The sequence below is a fragment of the Pleurodeles waltl genome, chromosome 3_2 (genome assembly GCF_031143425.1).
Source record: "Pleurodeles waltl isolate 20211129_DDA chromosome 3_2, aPleWal1.hap1.20221129, whole genome shotgun sequence".
NCBI lineage: Eukaryota > Metazoa > Chordata > Amphibia > Caudata > Salamandridae > Pleurodeles > Pleurodeles waltl.
In genome coordinates, this window is record NC_090441.1 from 99271346 (window position 1) to 99296530 (window position 25185).

Sequence of the window (25185 nt, forward strand, 5' to 3'; positions counted from 1 at the left end):
CATACAAATTTACTTTGCCAGATTTAATACGTGATTTAAAGTTGTGAATATAATCTCTATAGAGATTTTTGCTGGTATTTCTTAATTAATTCTCCTGTTACATTCAAGTTCCTTCCATAATAATTTTGCTTCTCCGAGCCTTTCTGTACACCTGGGAGCAGAGAGACTGTCCTTTGTGTTCTGGTGCAACAATATCTAAGGCGGTAGTGATCCAGTCATTAAATTCCATGCTTTGAAAATAATATTAGCAGAGAATAGCGGGGTGGCTGAAGCCAGTGCTTCTTGAAAACTGATGGAGTTATTTGGGCCCAGAGCAGGCAGCAGAGGTAGTGTGTGTTTTTTTTGTTTTTTTTTTTAAATGCAAAAAGACCAAGGCACTCAGAGGTATAGAGTCCAGAAATGTTGTGGGAGAAGAGTATCCCTGGTAGTATGAATCCAGAAGCGGAGAGAAAAGTGCTGATTCCCAGTTGGTGTTGAACGGTGTCTTTATTCATAGACAAAGTTTGTCGTAGGTTAGTATCGTCTTGCAGAAAACAGCCAACACGTGTTTCGTCACACAAGTGACTTTATCAAGGCTGCAAAACAGTAATCAATACAAACTGGTATGTACAATTGTCTGAAGGAAATATGCCTATGATGTGTCAATAAAGATGATAAAATATAGTGTGCCCGTGATCCGCTTCAGGTGAGTGCTTGATCATGCACACGCAAGCGAGTGGAGAATAAAAGGCATGGCAAGAACAAGTGATACCGTGAAGTCCCAATTGGTGAGTAAAAGACCGGAGAACATCTAGTATTGAGCATATAATCATTGTAGTGGTACTCTAAGTGTATAAAGAGTGAAAAAATCGTGGAGCAAATGCATTAGAATATATAAGTGCACAGATATGATATAGTAGCGAAAAGAAAAGTCCAACATAGAATTCCAGTCAAAAGAAAAGAACCACTAAGTAGAGGGAAGCGTGATAGCGGGGAATAAACCCAAGAACATACCTGGGCCCGTCCGGCCAAGGGAAAGGTATTAGCAAACCGATATGAAGGTAAGTAGGTAGTATGTATCGAACCCGGCAACTGCGAGTATTTTGTGGTCCAGTAATCGAAACTAAAGATGTAGAGGCCCTGATAAGCCTCCAAACGTGACCCTATAAGAACGAGAGAGTCTGTAGTGAAAATAAGTCCCACGGTCGTGAGCGGAAAAAACCCCTGTGAAGATGGCAACAGGGAAATATCCAGAGGGTACGGGGGCCCAGAGATAGGGGCTGAGAAGATGTACATGGGACCGTAAATGTTACGATCGTGTGATGATATGCCAGTTGGGTAGTGGTTTAAAACCGAGGCCAGTAATCGTCTATGTGGTACAAGATTAACAGTGTAGAAAAAATATGCCGTGTTAGGCAAAGGGGCAAACTCGGTAATAATGTCTACTTTAAAGGATGGTAACCTAAGGGAACATGAGGCGCCCCCTGGATTTGGGCGCTCATTCTTGCATGGTGAGATTATTAAGAAAGCACGCTAAAAAGGCGTTGTGTAAAGCGATGTGTAATGAGTTTGTTAGAAGGTATAAAACGCAGAAAGCTAGAGAAAAGGATACGCGGAGGGACAAAAATGTCCCGTATGCAGTATAAAACATCTAATGGCAGTCAATAAGGTACCTGTATAATATGCGAGGAGCGCCCAGTCCGTCCGATGCAGCGCGTCTCGGGTCTAGGAGCCCCGTGCGTTGTTTAAGAGTAATCCAAATAGCAGCAACATAGAAAAGGGACTATGCTGTCGAATGGTATGTGCAAAGGTATAGAAGGCGATTGAAAGAAGGCAGCCATTTTGGAGAGGTTAAGTTGGAATAAAACATTTCTGGACTCTATACCTCTGAGTGCCTTGGTCTTTTTGCATTTATTGTCATTGTACACCTTGGTACACAACTCTTTGTGCCCGTTAGGGTAGTAGGGCACCCGACCAATTGGCACCAGTTTTTTACCTCATTGACTTTGTTGCCTAATACGAGTTGTTACGTCACGGAGGTGCAGCATTTTCACCGCTACTACCCCTGTACATTGTTGTTTTTTTTTTTTTTTAAACAGCAGAGTCTAGGGTAATAGGTGCTCTAAAGAACAGAGTGGTCTTGTGGTCCGACCAGATCAGAGATATGGTGTGGGAAGTTGGCTTTGTATATACTATCTCAAAGTGAGAGATAGTGTCCACAGAGTCCAAGGGTTCCCCTTAGAGGTTGATAGTGGCAAAATCAGAGAGTACTAATGCTGTATTTTGTGGTAGTGTGGTCGAGCAGTAGGCTTATCAGAGAGTAGTGTTAAACTGTTGTTGTACACACACAGGCAATAAATGAGGAACACACTCAGATTCAACTCCAGGCCAATATTTTTTATATAGAAAAATATATTTTCTTAATTTATTTTAGAACCACAAGATTCAAGATTTGAAGTAAATACATAAAATGCAAGGTACTCCACACAGGTAAGTAGGGAACTTTGAATTAAAGCAGTAGTACACACAGTACCGATTAAAATGGCAATAAGCTATTTTAAAAGTGGACACAGTCCAAAAATCAACAGTTCCTGGGGGAGGTAAGTTTGGTTAGGTTTTGCAGGTACGTAAAGTGTAGGAAGTTGGCTCTGTATATACTATTTCAAATTAGGAACTTTGAATGAAAGCAATATCATATACAATCTTTGTAAAAATGGCAATGAGCTATTTTCAAAGCGGACACAGTGCAAAAATCAACAGTTCCTGGGGGAGGTAAGTAAAGCTTAGATTAGTCAAACACTTACAAGTCTCAGTCCTGGGGCATAGGCAGCCCACCATTGGGGGTTCAAGGCAACCCCAAAGTTACCACACCAGCAGCTCAGGACCGGTCAGGTGCACAGGTCAAAGAGGTGCCCAAAATACACAGGCGCCTATGGAGAACAGGGGTGCTCCGGTTCCAGTCTGCCAGCAGGTTAGTACCTGCGTCCTCACTGGCAGACCATAGTGGTTTTTGAGAGCACTGGGGGGACAGAAGTAGGCACACAAAACACACCCTAAGCGGCACAGGGGCGGCCGGGTGCAGTGTGCAAAGCAAGCGTCAGGTTTCAGGTAGGAAACAGTGGAGGGACCCGGGGGTCACTCTAGCAGTGCAGGCAGGCACAGGGGGTGGCTTCTCGGGACAACCACCACCTGGGCAAGATAGAGGATCGCCTGGGGACACTCCTTCACTGAGGTTCGGTTGCTTCAGGTCCTGGGGGCTGCGGGTGCAGTGCTGGTTCCAGGCGTCGTGTCCCTTGTTACAGGCAGTCGCGGTCAGGGGGAGCCTCTGGATTCTCTCTGCAGGCGTCGATGTGGGGGCTCAGACGGGTCGTCTCTGGTTACTCACAGGCTCGCAGTCGCCTGGGAGTCCTCACTGTGGTGTTTGTTCTCTGGATCTCGAGCCGGGGCGTCGGGTGCAGAGTGGGAAGTCTCACGCTTTAACAGGAAACATGAAGTCTTTGGAAGTTGCTTCTTTGTTGCAAAGAAGTAGCTGGTTTTAAACAGGGCCACTGTTTACGGGAGTTTCTTGGTCCTTTAGTCCAGGGCAGTCCTCTGAGGCTTCAGAGGTCGCTGGTCCCTGTCAGATGCATCGCTGGAGCAGGTTTTTGAAGTTGGAGACAGGCCGGTAGGGCTGGGGTCAAAGCAGTTGTAGTCTTCCTCCTTCTCTGCAGGCTTGTAGGTCAGTAGTCCTTCTTGTTTCTTCAGGTTGCAGGAATCTAGTTTCCTAGGTTCTGGGGTGCCCCTAAATACTGAATTTAGGGGTGTGTTTAGGTCTGGGAGGGCAGTAGCCAATGGCTACTGTCCTTGAGGGTGGCTACACCCTCTTTGTGTCTCCTCCCTGTGGGGAGGGCGGCACATCCCTGATCCTATTGGGGGAATCCTCCAAACTCAAGATGGAGGATTTCTCAAGGCAGGGGTCACCTCAGCTCAGGACACCTTAGGGGTGTCCTGACTGGTGGGTGACTCCTCCTTGTTTTTCTCATTATCTCCTCCAGCCTTGCCGCCAAAAGTGGGGGCAGTGGCCAGAGGGGCGGGCATCTCCACTAGCTGGGATGCCCTGGGGCGCTGTAACAAAAGGGGTGAGCCTTTGAGGCTCACCGTCAGGTGTTACAATTCCTTTAGGGGGAGGTGAGATGCACCTCCACCCCGTACAGGCTTTGTTCCTGGCCACAGAGTGACAAAGGCACTCTCCCCATGTGTTCAGCAACATGTCTGGTGTATGGCAGCCTACACTAGCAGTCGGATTAGTATTCAGGGGACATCTCTAAGATGCCCTCTGGGTGTATGTTACAATAAATTGCACACTGGCATCAGTGTGCATTTATTGTGCTGAGGAGTTTGATACCAAACATCCCAGTTTTCAGTGTAGCCATTATGGAACTGTGGAGTTCGTGTTTGACAAACTCCCAGACCATATACTCTTATGGCTAACCTGCACTTACAATGTCTAAGGTTTTGCTTAGACACTGTAGGGGCATAGTGCTCATGCACATATGCCCTCACCTGTGGTATAGTGCACCCTGCCTTAGGGCTGTAAGGCCTGCTAGGGGGGTGACTTACCTATGCCACAGGCAGTGTGAGGTTGGCATGGCACTCTGAGGGGAGTGCCATATCGACTTAGTCATTTTCTCCCCACCAGCACACACAAGCTGAGAGGCAGTGTGCATGTGCTGAGTGAGGGGTCCCCAGGGTGGCATAAGATATGCTGCAGCCCTTAGAGACCTTCCCTGGCATTAGGGCCCTTGGTACCAGGGGTACCAGTTACAAGGGACTTAACTGAGTGCCAGGGTTGTGGCAATTGTGGAGACAAAGGTACAGTTTAGGGAAAGAGCACTGGTGCTGGGGCCTGGTTAGCAGGGTCCCAGCACACTTTCAAATCATAACTTAGCATCAGCAAAGGCAAAAAGTCAGGGGGTAACCATGCCAAGGAGGCATTTCCTTACATAATGCACTTACACAGTCAGTCTCCTGGGCATAGGCGGCCCACCGTTGGGGGTTCAAGGCAACCCCAAAGTCACCACACCAGCAACACAGGGCCGGTCAGGTGCAGAGGTCAAAGGAGGGCCCAAAACACATAGGTGCCTCTGGAGAACAGGGGTGCTCTGGTTCCGCTCTGCTGGCAGGTAAGTACCTGCGTCCTCGGGGAGCAGACCAGGGGGGTTTTGTAGAGCACTGGGGGTGGGGTACACAAACAGGCACACAAAACACACCCTCAGCGGCACAGAGGCGGCCGGGTGCAGTGTACAAAGTTGGCGTCGGGTTTGCTGTAGAAATCAATGGAGGGACCTAGGGGTCACTTAGGTCATGCAGGCAGGGCACAGGGGGGCTTCTCGGACCAGCCTCCGACTGGGCTAGGAAGAGGGCCACCTGCTGGTCACTCCTGCACTGGAGGTTGGTTCCTCTCGGTCATGGGAGCTGCGGGTGCAGTGCTTGGTCCAGGTGTCAGGTTCCTTGTTACCAGGCAGTCGCAGTCAGGGGGAGCCTCTGGATCATCTCTGCAGGCATCACTGTGGGGGTGCAGGGGGTCGACTCAGGTTACTCACGTCGTCGCAGTCGCCTAGGAGTCCTCTCTGCAGTGTTTGTTCTCTGGAGCTCGAGCCGGGGGCGTCGGGTGCAGAGTCAGAAGTCTCACGCTTCCGGCAGGAAGGGAGAGTTCTTTCAAAGTTGCAAAGTTGTTGCTGTTGGTGAACAGTGCCGCTGTTCTACGGAGTTTCTTGGTCCTTCGGGTTCAGGGCAGTCCCCCGAGTCCTCAGAGGTCACTGGTCCCTGTCGGATGCGTTGCTGTGCAGGTTCTGTCTGGAGACAGGCCGGTAGGGCTGGGGCCAAGTAAGTTGTCATCTCTGCAGGGCTTTCAGGTCAGCAGTCCTTCTTTGTGTAGGTTGCAGGAATCTGATTTCCTGGGTTTAGGGGCTGTCCTGACTGGTGGGTGACTCCTCCTTGTTTTTTCTCATTATCCTCTCCTGCCTTGCCGCCAAAAGTGGGGGCAGTGGCCTGGAGGGGTGGGCATCTCCACTAGCTGGGATGCCCTGTGGTGCTGTAACAAAAGGCATGAGCCTTTGAGTCTCACCACCAGGTGTTACAGTCCCTGCAGGGGGAGGTGAGAAGCACCTCCACCAGTGCAGGCTTTGTTTCTGTCCTCAGAGAGCACAAAGGCTGTCACCCCAGGGGGGCATCTCAGTGGCGGGCTTCTAAGATGCCCTCTGTGTGCATTTTGTAATAAATCCAACACTGGCATCAGTGTGGGTTTATTATTCTGAGAAGTTTGATACCAAAATTCCCAGTGTTCAGTGTAGCCATTAGGGAACTGTGGAGTTCGTTTTGACAAACTCCCAGACCATAAACTTAATATGGCCACACTGTATTTACAATGTCTAAGAATGGACTTAGATTCTGTAGGGGCATATTGCTCATGCAGCAAAGCCCTCAACCGTGGTATAGCGCACCCTGCCATGGGGCTGTAAGGCCTGCTAGAGGGGTGACCTACCTATGCCACAGCCAGTATTTTGTTTGCATGGCAACCTGAGGAAGACGCCATGTCGACTTTGCCTTTTTCTCCCCACCAACACACTCAATCTGCAATGGCAGTGTGGATGTGTTAGGTGAGAGGTCCCTTAGGGTGGAACAACACATGCTGCAGCCCTTAGGGACCTCCCCTGGTCACAGGGCCCTTGGTACCACTGGTACCTTTTCCAAGGGACTTGTAAATCTGTGTGCCAGGGGTGTGCCAATTGTGGAATCAATGGTACATTTTTTGTGAAAGCACACTGGTGCTGGGGCCTGGTTTAGCAGGGTCCAGGCACACTTCTCAGTCAAGTCAGCATCAATATCAGGCAAAAAGTGGGGGGGAACTGCAACAGGGAGCCATTTTCCTACATATGGGTTGCTCTACAATGATTGAGTTATATAGAACATTGGGTCAAAAGAGTCCAGCTCAATGGGTAGACGTCTGTAACGAGTTGTTTCAAACCTGATGCACACATGGAGTCTAAGTTTAGTAGTTTCAGAATCCTTAGGGTTTTCCATATGAGAATTAAAATCCACAATTATTGAGAAATTGGCATATTGTATGGGAAAGGAGCTAAATGAAAGAGATGGCATTAGTGAATTCTGATCTGGGACGAGAGAGATGTCCTCAGAAGAAGGAAACTTATCCTCAAGGATTGAGTAGGCTAAGAAATCTTTTTGGGTATTGGTAATTCCACCATTAGCTTTGTCAGGGCGGTCATTTCTAAGGACCGAGTAATTGGGCAAAATAGCAGAAACAATATCTGGCTAGGTCCTAGTCATAAGCTCTGTTTGTGGAACAAGACATCGGGTATATTAGGCTTAATTAAATAATAAGTCTAACTTGGTTTTCACTATTCATCTGACCTTATTAAGGGGTCCTGAAATAAGTTTAGTAGATGGCAGCGTAAATATAAAGCTTTTGTCAAGAAGGCTGGGAGCAGGAGTGAAATAAATGCCACAGGTGAGCCAGCTAGGATAAATAGCTAGATTAAAACCTGATGTAAAAAATTCGAGTTTGGTTGAACCTTTGAATTGAGTAGGTCAAAAGCTGGCCTTGTTTGAGGGTCGAAGGGCTGGATTTTTTTGTGCAGAGTGCATACTGGGTGCAGACAGGCTTGCCTTAGGTACACCTGTTGCGTGTCAGCTGTGCAAATCCCCTAGTGTTTCACGGTTATAGCCCACTGTGACAAGGGGCATGGCGGTCGCGTGACGTGATGACATCTAAAAGTACAACACACACAAGAGAAATAAAATATCTAACTGGAGCCCTGCTGTTCCAACCTTAAGTAGTAGTCTTCCTTCCAATTCAGCTTACCGGGGAAATGAAGTACAGTTTAAAAAATGTGAGAAATTAAAGGTATAAGTAGAAAACAACCTGTAATTAGTGAGGGAAAGAAAACCTCCTCTAGATAGTAGAAGCCCAGCAATTTTTAATAAAATGGCAATCACAAATACTTTTATTAGAACCGTATAGGTGATTCTTAGCAGGCCCTAATACCTAGATCAAGTAGAGAAACACTTTTCATTTTTTAATCCATATGCTCGGAAAATAAGATTCTTAATAGCACATGTAAACATTTCTATTGCCTACTTTTTACTACTGGCTTTGAATTACTGTAACCTCAAGAAATAATCTTAACTCGCAAGGGTAACTACAAAATTAAAAAAAGTCAAGTAATGGAAAGACCACAAAGCATTGGCAAATTAAGGTATTGCCCCACCAGCTCTGACAGTGAAGTGCACTTTGTTTTAGGCTCATGATGAGGCCCAACTTTACTGAAGATGCAAGTAGAGCTTTCATTTATGATGCAAGGGAGAGGTAGTGGTTGAAGTGAATTGACCCATTGTTCCATGTAGCATACTATGGATGGTGGAAGCATAATGTGATTGTCAGTTGAACAGCCCAAAAGATTCAGGGTGAACCGTCATGCGTGGGCCGAGGAAAGAAAATGAGGGGGTGGGGGTCTGCAAAAGCTTGTTTTCTCCATGTTAATTTCCATCGGGATTTCGAACAGGAATAGCGGTAGATCACTGAACGGATTTACATCAAGTTTGGCAGAAAGCTAGCTCTTGGTCCAGAAAGTGATTTTGTGATTTGGTGTAAATCCGTTCAGTAGTTTTTGAAATCTTAAAGAAAAACTAAATTTAGTTATATAGGGATGCGTAGGCTCCGCAAACCCTCTTGATCTCCTGCTGAGATCTGATTGGCTGCCAACACTTCAACAAGGACGTGTTCACAGGCATCTTGGGACTCTGCTTCAGCCGAGTCCCAAAAAAAAAGGTAAAAAATAAGAAAAGTGGGCAGGGTTTGGACACCCTGAGCCCTCAGCTCTGGTGCTGGGATCCCACAGGACAAAATAACATTTAAAAAAAAATTTAAAACATTTTTACCACAAAATAAAGGGTGGCGGGCATGGCCCCCCCACACCCCCCAACCTCCCTCCCCCGGGACCACCAACTCCCAGGGGCATATTATTATTATGTGGGTGGGCTCGCTAGGCCTGTCCGTGCCCGGGGACCGCCACCTCCCCAGGGCAGCCCTCCCACAGGACCGAGGGCCACTACCTCTGCGGGACTTTGGTAGTGATGAATGCAGCCCCCCTAGATGCAGGCTGGGAAACAGAGGAAACTTGCTCTCTAAGTGGGAGCTGCTTGTTTAGCAGCTCCCTCTCTGTGACCGTGGACAGAAATCAGCCGTGGAAGGGGGGGTGAGGCCCCCTTCCATTTATTGAAGTCTAGGCCCCAGGTATGGGGGTGCATCTCTGCCCCCACACATTTTAAACTTATACAAAAGCATAGAAATGCACCTGTTTAAGTTAATTTTCTCAAGTGACTATAACATGTGCCCTAAGGTAACTATAACTCGCGCCACCGCCAAGCACTGCCCGCAAATTATGGTACTCATGACATCTTTGATAACATCATTGATAATATCATTGTAATATTTTTTAAAAATTTTTGGACAAAAACTGTGCATGGCAGGGGCGCTAGTTATAGTTATCTTAGGGCACGAGTTGTAGTTACTTGAGATAACTAACAAGTGAATTTCTGTGTTTTTTTAATGTTTAAAATGTGAGCCTAAGCATAACGTGCCTGTAACCTTTGGCTTTTTAAGTGAATATATATCTATATATATATATATATATATGTGTGTGTGTGTGTGTATATATATATATATAATTGTATAATTCATGCATTCATTTTTTTTTTTTATTACTTGAGGCCCACTTACAACTAAGACTGTCCCTACTTAAAGGTCAGATGTAAACACAGCTACCAAGGACTGTTATGTCAGGAGGCTCTTTGAATGACTGAAGCACAATATGACTGCTTGAAGTTTTGTTAATTTGAGGGCTACACTCATTTCAGGCAGCGAGGGAGACGAGTATAGAGGGATTTGTGTAAATTTCAACTAAAACAGTGCTGGATTGAGTTCACTTCTCCCTGAAAATCTGAAAAGTGAGGTGTATTCTGTTTCTAGCATTCGCCTGAGCTAATGCACTAATTACTATTGTGATAACTGTTTTTCGCAGTTTAACCTCTATATTACAATTTATCGCCACAAGTTTGAGGGCCAAGGGAAGTTTACAAAGGGAGGTGAAAATTCTAACAAATTACTACTAAATGAGTTTGATTTTTGCAACTGCTTTTTATAGTTTTTTCACATGATTTGCTTATAATTGAGTGTTAGAAAACAGTTACAGCCAATAGCTTAGGAATTATAAAATACAGATACCTTTTTGGTATGCATGTTACGAAACTATTTCAGAGTTTGTATCTGCATAGTTTTAGAACTAAGATGACATTCTGAAGGAGTCCTTGGATCGGAGAGAGACTACCTACAAAGTTGCTTTGTGATTTTTCATTTTAAAGTGTCAAATATACGATAGTCTTAAAAACTGATGTTTTAGAAACATGAAAATCCATCTAGTGTGTGACAGACCACGTTATTGGTATTTCTGTTTTTCATCATTTGATTTGTTTTTTTTTTTTTATCCATTCCAGGCCTCAGTTGGTACTTGCTCACTTGCCCGCTGGTTTGGCTAGCAAAATACAGGCTGCAGGTAAGATACCACACTTATTATTATTTTTTTCCTGTTCATCTCATGCTTTGGAAGACATTTTTAATAATATGTTTATATATACATAACCATTTCTCACTTTAATGAATCCTTTCAATTTATTTTAATTTTTAACCAACACTTTCATTTTGATTCTAGTTCTGTTCCATTTGAAATGATAGTTTTACAGCTCCATGTCTGCACACATCACCCGCACTTTGGCTATACCAATCCAAGGTGCTCATTTACCTCATCTTCATTTTTGTTGGAAAATTGCAAATACATCTTGTAGTTTGTCCTTTGCAGATAATAGAAAATGTTTGATCATGGCAGTCTTTGGGAATGTTAGATCATTTATGTGAGTGTTATACTTTCCCAGTCATATGTCTACTGACACTTGTGAAGTGACATCATGCATGATGCAGTTTTGTTTATTTCAAGCAGTATCTGGATCCAGATTTCCAGTGATTTTGAGGGCATGCCATCTAGAGAAGCCTCATGGAATAGTATGGGTTGTAAAGTCCAAGAGTGGCTATTATAATAACTTCCACCTTAGTTGTCATATTCTTTAGATAAGCAGTTTATTTGGAATTTTATCTAACTTCACCATAGCATTTTAAAGCTGCCGTCTTACGTAAAGAGAAGTGTTGCAGGCCTGGCAGGTTTATAGCTCTTTGATTCCAAAGCAAACTACATTGTACACTTTCTTTACTTGTCTGCATCACCCTTTACCTTTGTTACCTACAATATTAGTATGGATCCAAAATTTGGCCCCTCACATTGTTCCTATTGTTGGCTTGAAAGTAGTAGAACAAAGGGAAATTGTTTGGCTGTGTGAGGTTAGTGAATTTTTCGAGTTAGTCTTTGTAAATCTGGGTATGGCGTCCAACTAAGTTTAATTTATAAATAAACTTTTGGAGCAATGCATTGTTTTTACCCTATATGGTACATCCAGACTATTTGCCCAGAAGAGATGATGACAGGGTGCAATTATCAAAGACATGATGTAGGTAAAATGGGCTATGTAGCATAACAGTTGAAAGGATTTTAGATTGCTTAGCAGAATATACCCTTGGTGTCGGAGAGAGAGAGTGTGTAGATCCCAGCATTTTAGGAAGTGCTTGAAGAACCTGGGGCAGCTAGACCGAGTTATCTGAGGAAAGATTTGGCGAGTTGTGATAAAATAAAGTTATTGATGGTTAGAGCAAACTTCAGTTATTTGTGTTAACTCTTCTCTCTGTAAGGTGGCAGCTTCAGTAGACCCATGTGAGTTAAGGCTATCCTGTTGTTGGTCTGATAAAGGTGGTGATAAAGTTAAACCCGATTAGCTACTTCATCTGGTTACTGAGCACTGCTCATTCTCCTTAACACTGCTCATTTTCCTGATCATGAAGCTCACACAATTTAACATTTCAGAGCATAATATTTCTGCCTCTCGGCCCTTTGAGAGCCATCAGTAAAGCAAATCTGACCAGCACATTTCACCTTCCTTTATAGGTGCAGCAACTCCTCCTCCATCACAACAGCCCAGTCATCTCTCCAGTCCAGTCCATCTTCAAATCAGTAGTAACAGGGAGCAGTTGATCTCGTCTCCAAAAACAGGTTTGTGTAGTGACTCTTTAAACTGAGTCTTCTTGACTCCATTTGGTTACAGCTGGTTGGTTAAAATGTTGAGTGTTCTGTAGAATGGCTATAGCCGCTTGAAGCTCCAACCCTCATTTGAGTTCAATGTTTCAAATGTTTTTAACAAAACAAGTATTTTGATGGATACTTTTAATTACAGATTCCTCACCTTTTGAATTCTCCCATGTGCCAGACTCCACCTAAAAACTTTTCCAGAAACAGCTTCTGCCCACTTGTGGGTAGCGTGACCAGACTTCTTTGCAGTCTTATCCCGCTTTTGAAAGCGACTTTGCTGCCATGCATATTAGCACCACACATGCATGTTGATGTCAGCTGTTTTCTTTCCATGCCCTTAGACAGAGATCCAGAAGTCCATTCCCTAACTTTTCATAAGCGTTCACCAGCTTCCAAAATATTCACAGCCTGCAGTTAGGGAAAATGCCCTCTCTAAAATATATAGAATTTAAACCGTGCTGCACCTGCAGAAAACATATGTCGCTTAGGGACCCGAAGGACGTCTGCCTTCCGTATCTAGGATCTAATAATCGTATGACTAAGTCGTATGACAAGTGCTCCATATATCCCAAGGCTTTCAGGGAGCGTGATGTGGAGCTGTACATTTCTGAGCAGACTCCACTGCCTTCCTTGGATCGCATTCCTCAGTTGGAGCTGTTGCACCCCGTGTTTCCAGTGCCATCCTTGACTCAGCAGCAAGCTGAGACCTTCAACAAGGTGATGCTGCAGTTTTTTTGGATGATTCCAGGTCTCCCTGGTGTACCTTGAGGCCCGCTGGATCCATTAACTCGACCAACCCCATCTCAGAATGACCCTGCTAAACCCATTCTGGTGCCAGATTGCACTGCCACACTTTGCCAAAATATACAAAAAGTGATGGAAGGAATGCTTGTGTTAATCCAGAAGATTGTCCAGAAGACTTTCGGGTTGATTCAACCCGAGCCAAAGCCACCACTATGGCACTAGCTATGTGTGTTTTGGTGCAGATCTATGCCATGCTGCTAAGTGGGCATCTATTCACACCTTCACCAGGCACTATAGAATAGACTTCTAAGTCGGTAAGGAGGACCATTTTGCTCACTTAGTCCTGCAGGACTTCCTGGTGTAAAGTCCACTCCTCATAATATGTTTGAAGGGGTACTGCTTTGGTATCTCTTCGAATGGTAAGTTATCTGCAGTTAGAAGTTTTGTTCAGAACTACATGTTACTTACCTTCAGTAATGCCCTTTCTGGGCTCTGAATGTACAGAATTTGCCTTTTTAAGATGTCTGTGTGGGTGGTGACTACATGTGGACCTGTGCCAGAGAGGTGGGGTGATACAGAGGAGGTGGATACTGCCATCTGCTGACGTACATGGTCTGTTGCAGAAAAAAAATCCAGATCAATTCTGGTGCAAGACAGAATTCAAAAGACAAGGAATCTGCAGTTAGTGTGCACCAGAAACATTGTTACTAAAGGTTAATTTATTGGTTTCTCAAATAAATCTCTCTGGTCATAGAGTTTCAGGGATGAGTGAGATTCTGACTTTTAGCTGCCAGGGCTGATGGAGTTGTAGAACATACAGTGTTTCACTTTTGTTTGGAAACAATCAGAACAGTTTGATACCTTTGTTGCTATTTTTGTGCTTTCTGTTTTACTCCTACATCCATGCAATCCATGAGATAGGCAAACACACAGGTTTCAGACGTTATCTGCCGAGTGGTTATGCAGGATACTCTGGATCAAACCTCTTCAAGGTTGGGTACAGATGTTACTCATTTTGGCAAGTAGAAATTGCTTGAGACAGTTTTAGATGGCTGCTCGGTAAATATGGAAGGCCAAAGAGGCAGCTGCTAAGAAACTAGTGTACCAGAGGGTACCAGAAATCGCTAGGAAAAGTTTGGTTGAAGTAACACTGAAAAACCATAAGACTGTGTCCCTAGTGAAGGTCTCCATCTTTTGGCACTCTGACACCACCAATCTTGCTGCTTGAATGTCATCTTAAAATCCTGTGCAGATACACAAAACACAGTACATCATTCACATACTTCTCCTCAATATAAGACCATGTCTTGGGGCGGATGAGCCCAGATTTGTTGTATTTGGACCTTAAAATTTCCGTGTGCCACTTTTGTTTCATGCACCATAGCGCCTTGGTAGGCTGTCAGAAGATGAAGTAATGGAATTGGCCAAAAAATAAAAGCCTCTATCTCTGATGGAACAAGACCTGGCTGCGTTAAGAAAACATCGTTTGTAGCCTATATGGCTGTAGGTACACATGCTCTGTATACTTCTGTATCTAGTATTGTCGAACCTGTTTTCCTTCAAAGAAGTCTTTTCAGTCTCAAGGCATCAGTGACTCCTCCTTTAGTTGTGTACTTGAAGAGGCACAGACTACATTGATATTCTCTACCATCAGGGTTGGACATGTATCAGCATTGCTCCTGCTCTCTCTACATTGGATGCTCAACATCTGTGGTCCTAGGACCTTTTGCGATCATTCTTATTGTCAAGAAGGTTTCCACTTAGACAGTAGTCCCATTTCCTTTTCTTTCTCAACATTCTGTCTGAAGTCTGATCTCCTGGGTTCCCTGCCCTTTGTGGCCCTGCACCTTCCTCACTGACTCCGGAGAATGAAGATGCTTAGAGGGTAATGGAACAAATACCTTTAAGGAGATGGTGTCAGTGCCAGGTGAAATCCCCCAGGGCTGACTTACACAGCATATGCAACCTGTCTCCCTCCCCAGCCTTCGATTACGACAGCTACTGTGACTCCTGATTAGTCTCCAGAGGCATGAAAAACCTTCAGCGGAGAGACAGGCACTGGACTATGTTGTAATGTGTCATTAATATGTAAGTAACTTGATGTGAATTGGTTAGCTCGTGAGTGCGCACTAGGCAGCTCATTGTGTAAAAACTTTCTGTTGTCATGGTATTGTGAACTTCGACTGTGAAAGTTACGAGGAGCTGGCTAGAAGGGAAGTCACGCTGATCCTTGTATCTAACAAATAACTTTAAATAACCTAAGAAGCAATCCTGAAATCGTCTTTACGACAGACTCACAAGAAGGTGTATTGATCATCGATATTTTCAGTTGAAGCAGAACCACTTGTTGCCAGGGAGGATAAATATGGCAAGTCTTCGGGTGTAACAGCTCAACAGCCCACCCAGAGGTCATCTGCTCTGTTTCATGTGGGTTGGAAGAGGAAGAAGTTGAAGAGTCAGAACAGACTCTCAAAGATGTCCGTCTGCCTCAGTTGACACTGGACCTTGCTTCAAATCCATGCAGAGATGCAAGTGTATGGTCGACACCCAGACCCCTAAGAAACACAGGTGACTGCTTGTTGGTGCTGATAACTGCTCCAAGACTGTCCAGAAAGTACTCTGAGGATCTACCCTGAGGCCACAGAAGATCTGTGGGGCAATGTGATGTGGGGCCCCCAGGGGACCCTGACCTCAACCAGGTGCCTGTTGGGCCCCTCCCACCCTATTACACACACCACACACACACCCACAACACACCCACACCACACCATCATCTAGAACGCAGCTGTCTATCACAAGATGCTCCCTACTGTCTTTTGCTATATTAAAAGGTATGGTTAATAGTCATGGGCAAGTCTGCACCAAAATTGTTCAGGAGCCTGTAATTCCCAGGTTGTAACACTCAGGATTGAGAAATGTGTGGCCTACGCCATCTGATACACTATACATCGTAGGGTATGTCCTCTTGAACTCCCTGTAAGTTTTCACCTCACATAGCTGACACAGCCACCAGAGGGGTAAACACATCTGTCATTGCCTGCCTGTACTCCTGACTGACTTTAAGCCAGAAGTTCAGCGACCTCATCAACCTGCCCTTTGAACACCTCTTCAACCTGTAGGTTGATAACCTATCAGAAAAACATAAAGGACACATACACTGCTAAGGCCATGGGTGCCCTCAAAGTGGCAGCAAACAGCGGTACTTTCTGAAGCAGCAAGCAAGATGTGTGTTGACAGGTACCACCACCAACACAGATGTATCCATGACAGCAACAGCCTATTATCAACAGGAAGGCGGAGAATACACTTGGGCCACTTTTTGGGGTAACTGAAGCAGAAGCGCTGCCTTCAAGGAAGCATCTACCTCTGAGCACTGACTTGCCTGCAAAACTGACTCTTACTGCCCCCTTGCCCTCCTCCAGCGGATCACGCCAATCAAGGGAGGGGGGCTCTAGATTTTTCCTCCTCTTGGAGGAATTCACCAGAGACTGTGAGTTTTATCTATTATCCAGCACAACTGCTGCATTGAGCTCACTTCCCCCCCACCAAACATTCCACCCTGCGCACACACCCTCAGTCTAGAGAACTTGGTGCTCTTTCTCAAAGGGTCCATAGAGCTCATGTGTTCTGAACACTGGGGCAAAGGAGTCTTCTCTCTGGACTTCCTCATCCCCAAGTAGAAATTCCCCTTTAAACCAGTCCTCGATCTCTGGCCTTTCCAAGCATTTCTGCCTGGCTGATCAAGAGTGCAAGCAGACCGGAGTACCTGGCCATACCCAAGCTGCAACTTCCCTGCAGGTTTACTGTCAATGCCACCCAGGCTCAACTCCAGCCCCTTTAGTTCTAACCTTTTCTGGGGGTTGTCCTCAACACAGTCACTGCCAAGGCCTCACAAGTGATCAAAGGGTGACAGCATTTCAGCAGCTACTGTCTCTTCTCAACCACTTCACCCTCTCATAGCTCGAACATTGATGCCCTTCCCAGGCATGGTAGCCTTCTGTATAGCCATAGTCCTTCACGCAAGGCTCTACATGTGTGCACTTCAGTAGTGTCTTTTCGCACAGTGATCACAAGCTGAGGGCCACTGGGAAGATCTAGTGTTAATGAAAGCCAATGCCCATTACTTTCTGCACTGGGAGAACAGCAAAATCATGTGTTGTGGGGCAGGCCCTTTGCAGATCCAGTTCTGTAGATGGCTATCACTACTGAAACATTACTTGGCAGGTGTGTGGGTGTGATGCATCTTGAGGACATGACAGTCCAGGGTGAGTAGCCACTTCGTCAAAGTGTCTCCATATCAAGCATGTGGAGTTTCTAGCCATACAGCTGGACATCAAAGCATTTCTCCAAGACATTCGAGGTAAAGTGCAACAGACAACCTGACCTCCATGTTATGTCTTCACAACCACGGTGGCACATTCTCTAGCAATCTGCAGCAGATTTTACATTGGGAATCCACAACCTCACAGAATACATCGTAAGGGTGGAGAAGGAATTTGGAGACATGTTCAGCAACATGCAGCAACAAGTTTACAAGCGGGAACTCCTCCCACAAGTCCTACTGCTGTTGGTGTGGGCCTCCTAAACATAAACCTCTTTGCCAATTCAAAAATTCCTAAATTTTGCCTCCCAAGTTTTAATAACCCCAGCCCTTGGCCATTACTCAGTGGATAAACTAGTCAAGGGTCTTTGCATAAAGTTTACTCTTCTCCCACTTCTAATTTACATAATGAGGAAACTGCGACACTCATTCTTGTGACTTATAAGTGGGCCAGGTAACCATGGTTTTCAGCACTTTTTGAGACTTCTATAGCTCCCTATGAGAAGCTCTTGCACAGGCTAGAGGGTCTCACACAGAACCAAGGCACAGTTGGTCATCTGGGTCCCCCTGGTAGCTCAACCTGGTTCCTGTGATCCTCAAGTGCGGATAACCTAACCTATCTCAAGAGTGCATTATCATATTAAAAGAAGCCCATAATCCCACCACACTGTTGTGCTGTTAAGTGGAAGAGGTCTGTCCAGTTCTGTACCTCTAACCAAGAAGGACCCTCTTAAGCCAGCAGTCCACGGCATAATTTACTTTTACATCTGCTGAATTCCGAGCTAGCCTACCATAGCACATATCAGAACTTGGGAACACCCTTCAGTGTTGAAGATCCCAGTTATCATAGCCTTTATGGAAGACCTTAAACAAATCATCCCACCCAGGGCACCATACACCCCAGTCTGAAACCTGACCAGGCTCATGGGCCTCATTTCAAACCACTAAACTCTTGCCCTTTACTATTCCTCTCCTGGAAGGTCGCCTTCCTAGTGGATATTATGTCTTTTAAGCGTATTAGTGATTTACAGGCTCTTACACTACAAGACTCTTTCTCCAATGTGCACAATGGCAGTGTTGTCCTTTGAACTAACCCTAAAATTCCCCTTTTCACCTTACTCAAACATTAGAACACCTGGTCCTCTCCCCGCCTGACTTAGTAATTGAGACGGTGCTACACACACTTGACGTACAGCCTGCTCTTATGTACTGCATAAATAGGACCAAATCCTTCTGTTAAACACAACAACTTTTTGTTGCCTTAGCACATCCTCATAAAGGCTGTTCTGTATCCAAGGCAGGTATAGCCAGGTAAATTGTCATATGCATCCATATCTGCCACTTCAAAGCCAAATGAACTCTACCTGGCCCCCACCTCACCCAAGACCACAATTCACACCCAAACAGGGCGCCACTATGCCTTTCCTTGGAAACATACTCATAGCTTACATTTGTAAAAATGCCACATGGTCAACTCCATGCACTTCTATAAACCATTGTGTGGGAATTCTTGCAAGGCAAAAAGCCATTTTTTACCATTTACCATTTGCAAGGCAAAAAGCTAGAATCAGACACTATTTCACTGACTTTTTCAGACCTCTGTACCATCTGCTTGTTAGCCTCCGAATGGGGGAGTACTGCTTTACAGTCAATGTGGCCATGTGTATCTACAACCACACATGCTACCAAACTGATTGTTGCTTGTCCTGTAAGCATGTTAGTTGCATTTAGTACTGTAGATTCAGATGCGCCCACCAGCCTCCACAATTTCAACCTTTAAAATTCTGTATCATATTTACAATACACAGATGGTCATTAGACCATCCTGCTCACTACCTAAATAAATCCAGGATTTCTAAAGTGTGGCAAATCACCCATGAGGGTCTCAAGGTGCTGAATTGTAAGCAAGATTAAGTGATTTGCCCAGAATCACAGGATGTTAAGCCACCACTGAGACTTGAACTCAATTCCCCCAGCTCTGAAGTTGGCAGCGCAGGCCGTTAGGCCACATCCTTTCCCACACCCACATACCTGCGCTCACCCGGTGTGTAGAGCGCCATCTAACAATGGTATTGATGCACATGCGAAAAACAAGCTGAAACCGTATAGCCCAACACTAGATGGCAGGAGTATGCAGAGCAGGTGAATCTACAGCAGTACATGCGACGAACAGATGTTTACAGTGTAAATAAAATAATCCTTACCCATTTCTTGCAGCAGAACTCACAAGCATTATTAGATTTTCTCTATTAATTGCACAGTTCTGATTTTTGAAACATTCAATCATCACCATGTCTCTGAGAAACCCATTGCAAATCCCTATGTGCTATCACAGTACTGTCCACTTTCAAACCTCCTGTTTCCATACAAAATGTTTAAAAGAGACAACTGGAAGAGTATTAGGAATAGAGCCTCATCCTGAATGATCATTCTGTGTTTAGAAATTTTTGGGGTTAACATTTTGATTGACTTACCCTGAATGTGGTGTTGAAAATGTTGAGTGGCTAGTTGCTTCACCCTGAGCAAACTCTTATTATGCTGTGGTGCTATGGGTTGCGCTCCAGCACTAGTAGGATGTATTGTTTCACAAAGGATTTGAGAACGTTTTTTTGTGGAAATGGAACTGATCCATCATGAACAGTCACTGTATAAATTCTATAGTTATTTGGGCCATACATCATACGGGTAGTTGTAAAGCTATTTTCAATAGTAGGAAAAACATCGGATCCGATTATCCTCAAATACCTCTCCATTCAAGCAATTGATAGTTGATTTCTGTCTTAACATTCTGCCACGGAAGACCTGCTCATCAAGTATAGGGTCATGTAGATTGGTTTGAATCTCATAGATGATCTTGGAGATCCAGGCAGGGGGTGTTGGGACTGCCATAGTGGCTGCTTCAAAATTTGATGGAATTGTTGACATGGTTTTGTGCGACATCAAAAGTAAGGGTGTAGATAACTCTGCAGTCACCAAGCTAATAGTACTGTGCCAACTGGCCCTTCATAGGACCACTTCTAAACTGAACAGTGATTGGCAAAAGTGCTTTGATGGTAGTTGATAGATCGAAACATGGCTGAAAGATTACAGTTGTCAAGAAACCGAATGAGGGAGTGGGCAGACAGTAGTTTTACCCCTTTTTTGGTGCCACTAAGAGTAATTGTGTGCCAAGAGCAACCACGGATCGTGTGAGTGGGGATTGTCCTTAGGCAGATGTGTTTCATTCAGGTATGAGCATTAAACCATTGCATTCCCCAAATTAGAAGCAGCTTTTTACATTTAGTTTCCTCTAAAGAGGGGTGGAAAACCCTTATAGATATTCCTTCCCTGTATTTTGAGCTTATCTCTAGTGGTTTCAGGGCAGAAGTATATAGATGTCTATGGGTAAACAGGCTTTTTGCAGATTCACTTCCATTTTGTGACCTGATTTAAATTATTAGGTACTGGTGTAATGGCTCTGCAATGCCCGGAGCCCTGCTAAACAGGGCTCTGTGCATTTGCTTTGACCCTTAAAATGGTATGTTTAATTAGCTTGTCCCCGGTTGGCATAGCTCTTTGTACTTATAATGTTTCTAGTATATGGTACAGGGGTACCTAGAGCCGGTAAGTTGAAGTGTCTTTGGTGGACTGCGACATTAGTTGTGTGACCAGGTAAAACATGGCTTGCCCTGTTGATTGCCAGTGCAGTTTAACACTGCTAACTCAACTTTGCCATTTAAAGTAATAGCAAAGCCCAAAGCTCCCTTTTTTTTAAATATATATTCCCTAAGGTAAGCCTAACTAGCCTTAAGGTGGAATGCAGAGTTGATCCATTGGGAAGTAGAGAGTTACTGGCCAACACCTCAGCAAAACCTCAGCACTGCTAACTTCTGAACAAGACTAGTACAGCTGGTACTGTAAGGTATCCAAGGAACCAGTGCATTAAATCCGATTTCGTGGTTAAATCAAGATTAATGTCACTGTTGGGCAAAGGTTTCCAGTGCCCGTTTACAGTTGTCTATAGAGTCTGTCCTACAGACAGTTTTCTGCCCTCCTGGGGATACATACAAATGACTCCTAGGAAGGCACACAATAGAAGCCTACTTGTGGGAGAGTTGTTAGCTCCCTTTGCAGAAAGCCCACATGGCTTTAAAGGTGATGCAGCCTTTGATGGGTCATTACGACGGAGAGAACCTTATAGCCTATTGGCTACTGACCTCTTCCACCCTGAGGGCATGTTCTGGGAATAAAATGTGCACCCCTGGAACTCATATCTCGTTGAACTGGAGAAGAAGACAAAAAACTTCCCTGCTGCACAGAGGAACAGGCAAGGGGAGGCTCAACAGTTGTGGACTGCACCTGATGAACTTTAGTGACTTGCAAAGGAAAGAAAACTGACTGCTGTGTCCTGCTTGTCATCTCTGGAGCCCTTCAGAAGCAAGAGAATCCAAGGGTCAGTTAGCTGACCTGTTTGCAGCACAGGGCCATTACAGCTGATTAAGTCTGCTGGGGCAAGTTGGTAGGTCAGATCTTTGCATAGCTGCCGCTCACTGCCGTGCAGCACCAGAGACCAGGATCCAATGCTCAAAGTTTCACTGGAGTCTGCTTGGAGTTGCCCAGAAGGCAAGTTATCATCCAAAGGATGACTCAGTTACTTGGCAACTGGTAGACCAGTGGCAAATGGACTTCTGCCAGCCCAAAAAGACTTCGAAGGATGTCAACCTCTGTGGTCAGGTCTGCCTTCTCAAGCTCACATAGATGCAGAAAGACCCCGGTCGATCGCATCCACAGCAACTTTGAGCATCTTCAGCATCATATATCACATGCATCAAAACCACATCCAAAGAAACCTATAGCAAGAGGCTAAAAGTACCTGTAAGAGATGTAAGACTGCTTCTTCTCCAGTGGTAACCGTTTCTAAGGACCTTGCTGGTCTCCCTGTCTGGCTGCCTGCCAGGATTGATTACTTAACCCCTTCGCTGCCAGGGCTTTTCCTCCTCAGGTGCCAAGTTTTTTTTTTTGGCTATTTGGAGCAGTTCGCTCTTAGGCCCTCCTAACATTTTGTCCACATAAGCTACTGTTGACAAATTTGTGTCCCCTTTTTCCAGCATCCTAGGGATTATAGAGGTCCCCAGAGTTTGTCGATTCCCCTGGAGACCAAGAAATTAGCAAACAACAAATGGGAAAAATGGCTGCAGAAGAAGGCTTGTGTTTTTCTTTCCCCTGAAAATGGCATCAACAAAGGTTTTTCAGTGCTAAAATCACCATCTTCCCAGCTTTCAGGAACAGCTAGACTTGAATCATAAAAAACAATTTTTCAACACAATTTTGGCATTTTACTGGGACATTCCCCTTTTTTACTATTTTATTTTGCTTTTAGCCTCCTTCCAGTTAGTGACAGAAATGGGTGTGAAACCAGTGCTGGATCCCCGAAAGCTAAACATTTCTAAAAAGTAGACAAAATTCTGAATTCAGCAAGGGGTAATTTGTGTAGATCCTACAAGGTATTCCTACAGAAAATAACAGCAGAAATAAAAAAATATTGGAATTGAGGTGAAAAAAACAGCAATTTTTCTCCACGTTTTACTCTGTAACTTTTTCCTGTGATGTCAGATTTTTTTAAAGCAATATACCGTTCCGTCTGCTGGACTCTTCTGGTTGCGGGATATATAGGGCTTGTAGGTTCATCAAGAACCCCAGTTACTCAGAGCCAATAAATGAGCTGCACCCTGCAATGGGTTTTTATTCTATACCCGGTATACAGCAATTAATTTGCTCAAATATAAAGAATGAAAAATAGGTATCAAGAAAACCTACTGTGCACAGGGTCCAAGGGATCCCCTTAGAAGTTGATAGTGGCAAAATTAGATAATACTAATGCTCTATTTTGTGGTAGTATGGTCGAGCAGTAGGCTTATCAGAGGGTAGTGTTAAGCATTTGTTGTACACACACAGGCAATAAATGAGAACACACACTCAATAACTTAACTCCAGGCCAATAGGTTTTTATATAGAAAAATATATTTTCTTAATTTATTTTAGAACCACAAGATTCAAATTTTAGGTAAGTACATAAATTGTAAGGTACTTCACACAGGTAAGTATAGAACTTTGATTTAAAACAGTAGTACACACAGTTTTAGTTCAATGGAAAATAGCTATTTTAAAAGTGGACACTGCAAAAATCAACAGTTCCTGGGGGAGGTAAGTATAAGTTAGCTTTTCAGGTAAGTAAAGCACTTACACAGTCAGTCTCCTGGGTATAGGCAGTCCCCCGTTGGGGGTTCAAGGCAACCCCAAAGGCACCGAACCAGCAATACAGGGCCGGTCAAGTGCAGATGTCAAAGGAGAGGCCAAAACACATAGGTGCCTATGGAGAACAGGGGTGCTCCGGTTCCAGTCTGCTAGCAGGTAAGTACCTGCGTCCGCAGGGAGCAGACCAAGGGGGTTTTGTAGAGCACTGGAGGGGGGGGGGAGAACACACAAGCACACAAAACACACCCTCAGCGGCACAGGGGCGGCTGGGTGCAGTGTAGAAAGTAGGTGTCTGGTTTGAGGAACCCGGGGGTCACTGGCGATGCAGGCAGGGCACAGGAGGGCTTCTCGGGCCAGCCACAGACTGGGCTAGGATGAGGGCCGCCTGCTGGTCACTCCTGCACTGGTAGGTGGTTCCTCTCGGTCCTGGGGGCCGCGGGTGCAGTGCTTGGTCCAGGTGTCGGGTTCCAAGCACACAAAACACACCCTCAGCGGCACAGGGGCGGCTGGGTGCAGTGTGGAAAGTAGGTGTCGGGTTTGCCGTAGGAAACAATGGAGGAACCCGGGAGTCACTCTGGCGATGCAGGCAGGGCACGGGGGGGGGGCTCTCGGGCCAGCCACCGACTGGGCTTGGATGAGGGCCGTCTGCTGGTCACTCCTGCACTGGTAGGTGGTTCCTCTCGGTCCTGGGGGCTGTGGGTGCAGTGCTTGGTCCAGGCGTGTGGTTCCTTTGTTACCAGGCAGTCGTGGTCAGGGGGAGCCTCTGGACCCTCTCTGCAGGCGTCGCTGTGGGGGTGCAGGGAGGTCGACACAGGGTGTCCACGTCGTTGGAGTTGCCTGGGAGTCCTCTCTGCACTGTTGGTTTCTCCAAACTCAAGCCGGGGGCGTCGGGTGCAGTGTGAAGACTCACGCTTCTGGCGGGAAGTTAGTCTCTTTAAAATTGTTTTCTTGTTGCTGTTTTGTAGTTGTTTCTGGACAGAGCCGGTGTCTTCTGAAGGTTCTTGGTCCTATCGGTGCAGATCAGTCCTCTGAGTCCCAGAGGTCGCTGGTCTCACTGGATGAGTCACTGTGCAGGTTCTTTAAGTCTGGAGACAGGCCGGTAGGGCTGGGGCCAAGTCAATTGTCGTCCCTGCGGGGCTTTCAGGTCAGCAGTCCTTCTTTCTTCAGGGTCTGATTTCCTGGGTTCAGGGTCGCCCCTAATTACTAAATGTAGGGGTGCGTTTAGGTCTGGGGGGCAGTAGCCTATGGCTACTGTCCTGAAGGGTGGCTTCACCCTCTTTGTGCTTCCTCCCTGAGGGGAGGGGGACACATCCCTATTCCTATTAGGGGAATCCTCCAAAATCAAGATGGAGGATTTCTTAAGGCAGGGTCACCTCAGATCAGGACACCTCAGGGGCTGTCCTGACTGGTAGATGGTGACTTCTTGTTTTTCTCATTATCTCCTCTGGAGTTGCTGCCAAAAGTGGGGGCTGTGTCCAGAGGGGCGGGCATCTCCACTAGCTGGGATGCCCTGGGGTGCTGTAACAACAGGCATGAGCATTTGAGGCTCACCGCCTGGTGTTACAGTTCCTGCAGAGGACTGTTAGAAGTACCACCACCCAGGGCAGGCTTTGTTCCTGGCCACAGAGTGACAAAGGCACTCCCCCCTTGTGGCCAGAAACC

At 45.4% G+C, this 25185-nt stretch overlaps 1 protein-coding gene across 2 annotated transcripts in view; it reads left to right on the top strand.

The window, feature by feature from the left end:
- The window catches only part of GTF2I (general transcription factor IIi), a 1115084-nt gene that overhangs the window by 756268 nt on the left and 333631 nt on the right, over positions 1 to 25185 (top strand). For both annotated transcript variants that reach the window (XM_069226909.1, XM_069226910.1), the window contains 2 exons: positions 10531 to 10589; positions 12084 to 12188. In XM_069226909.1, coding sequence (XP_069083010.1) covers positions 10531 to 10589; positions 12084 to 12188 — 164 coding nt within the window. The remainder of the gene's footprint in view (positions 1 to 10530; positions 10590 to 12083; positions 12189 to 25185) is intronic.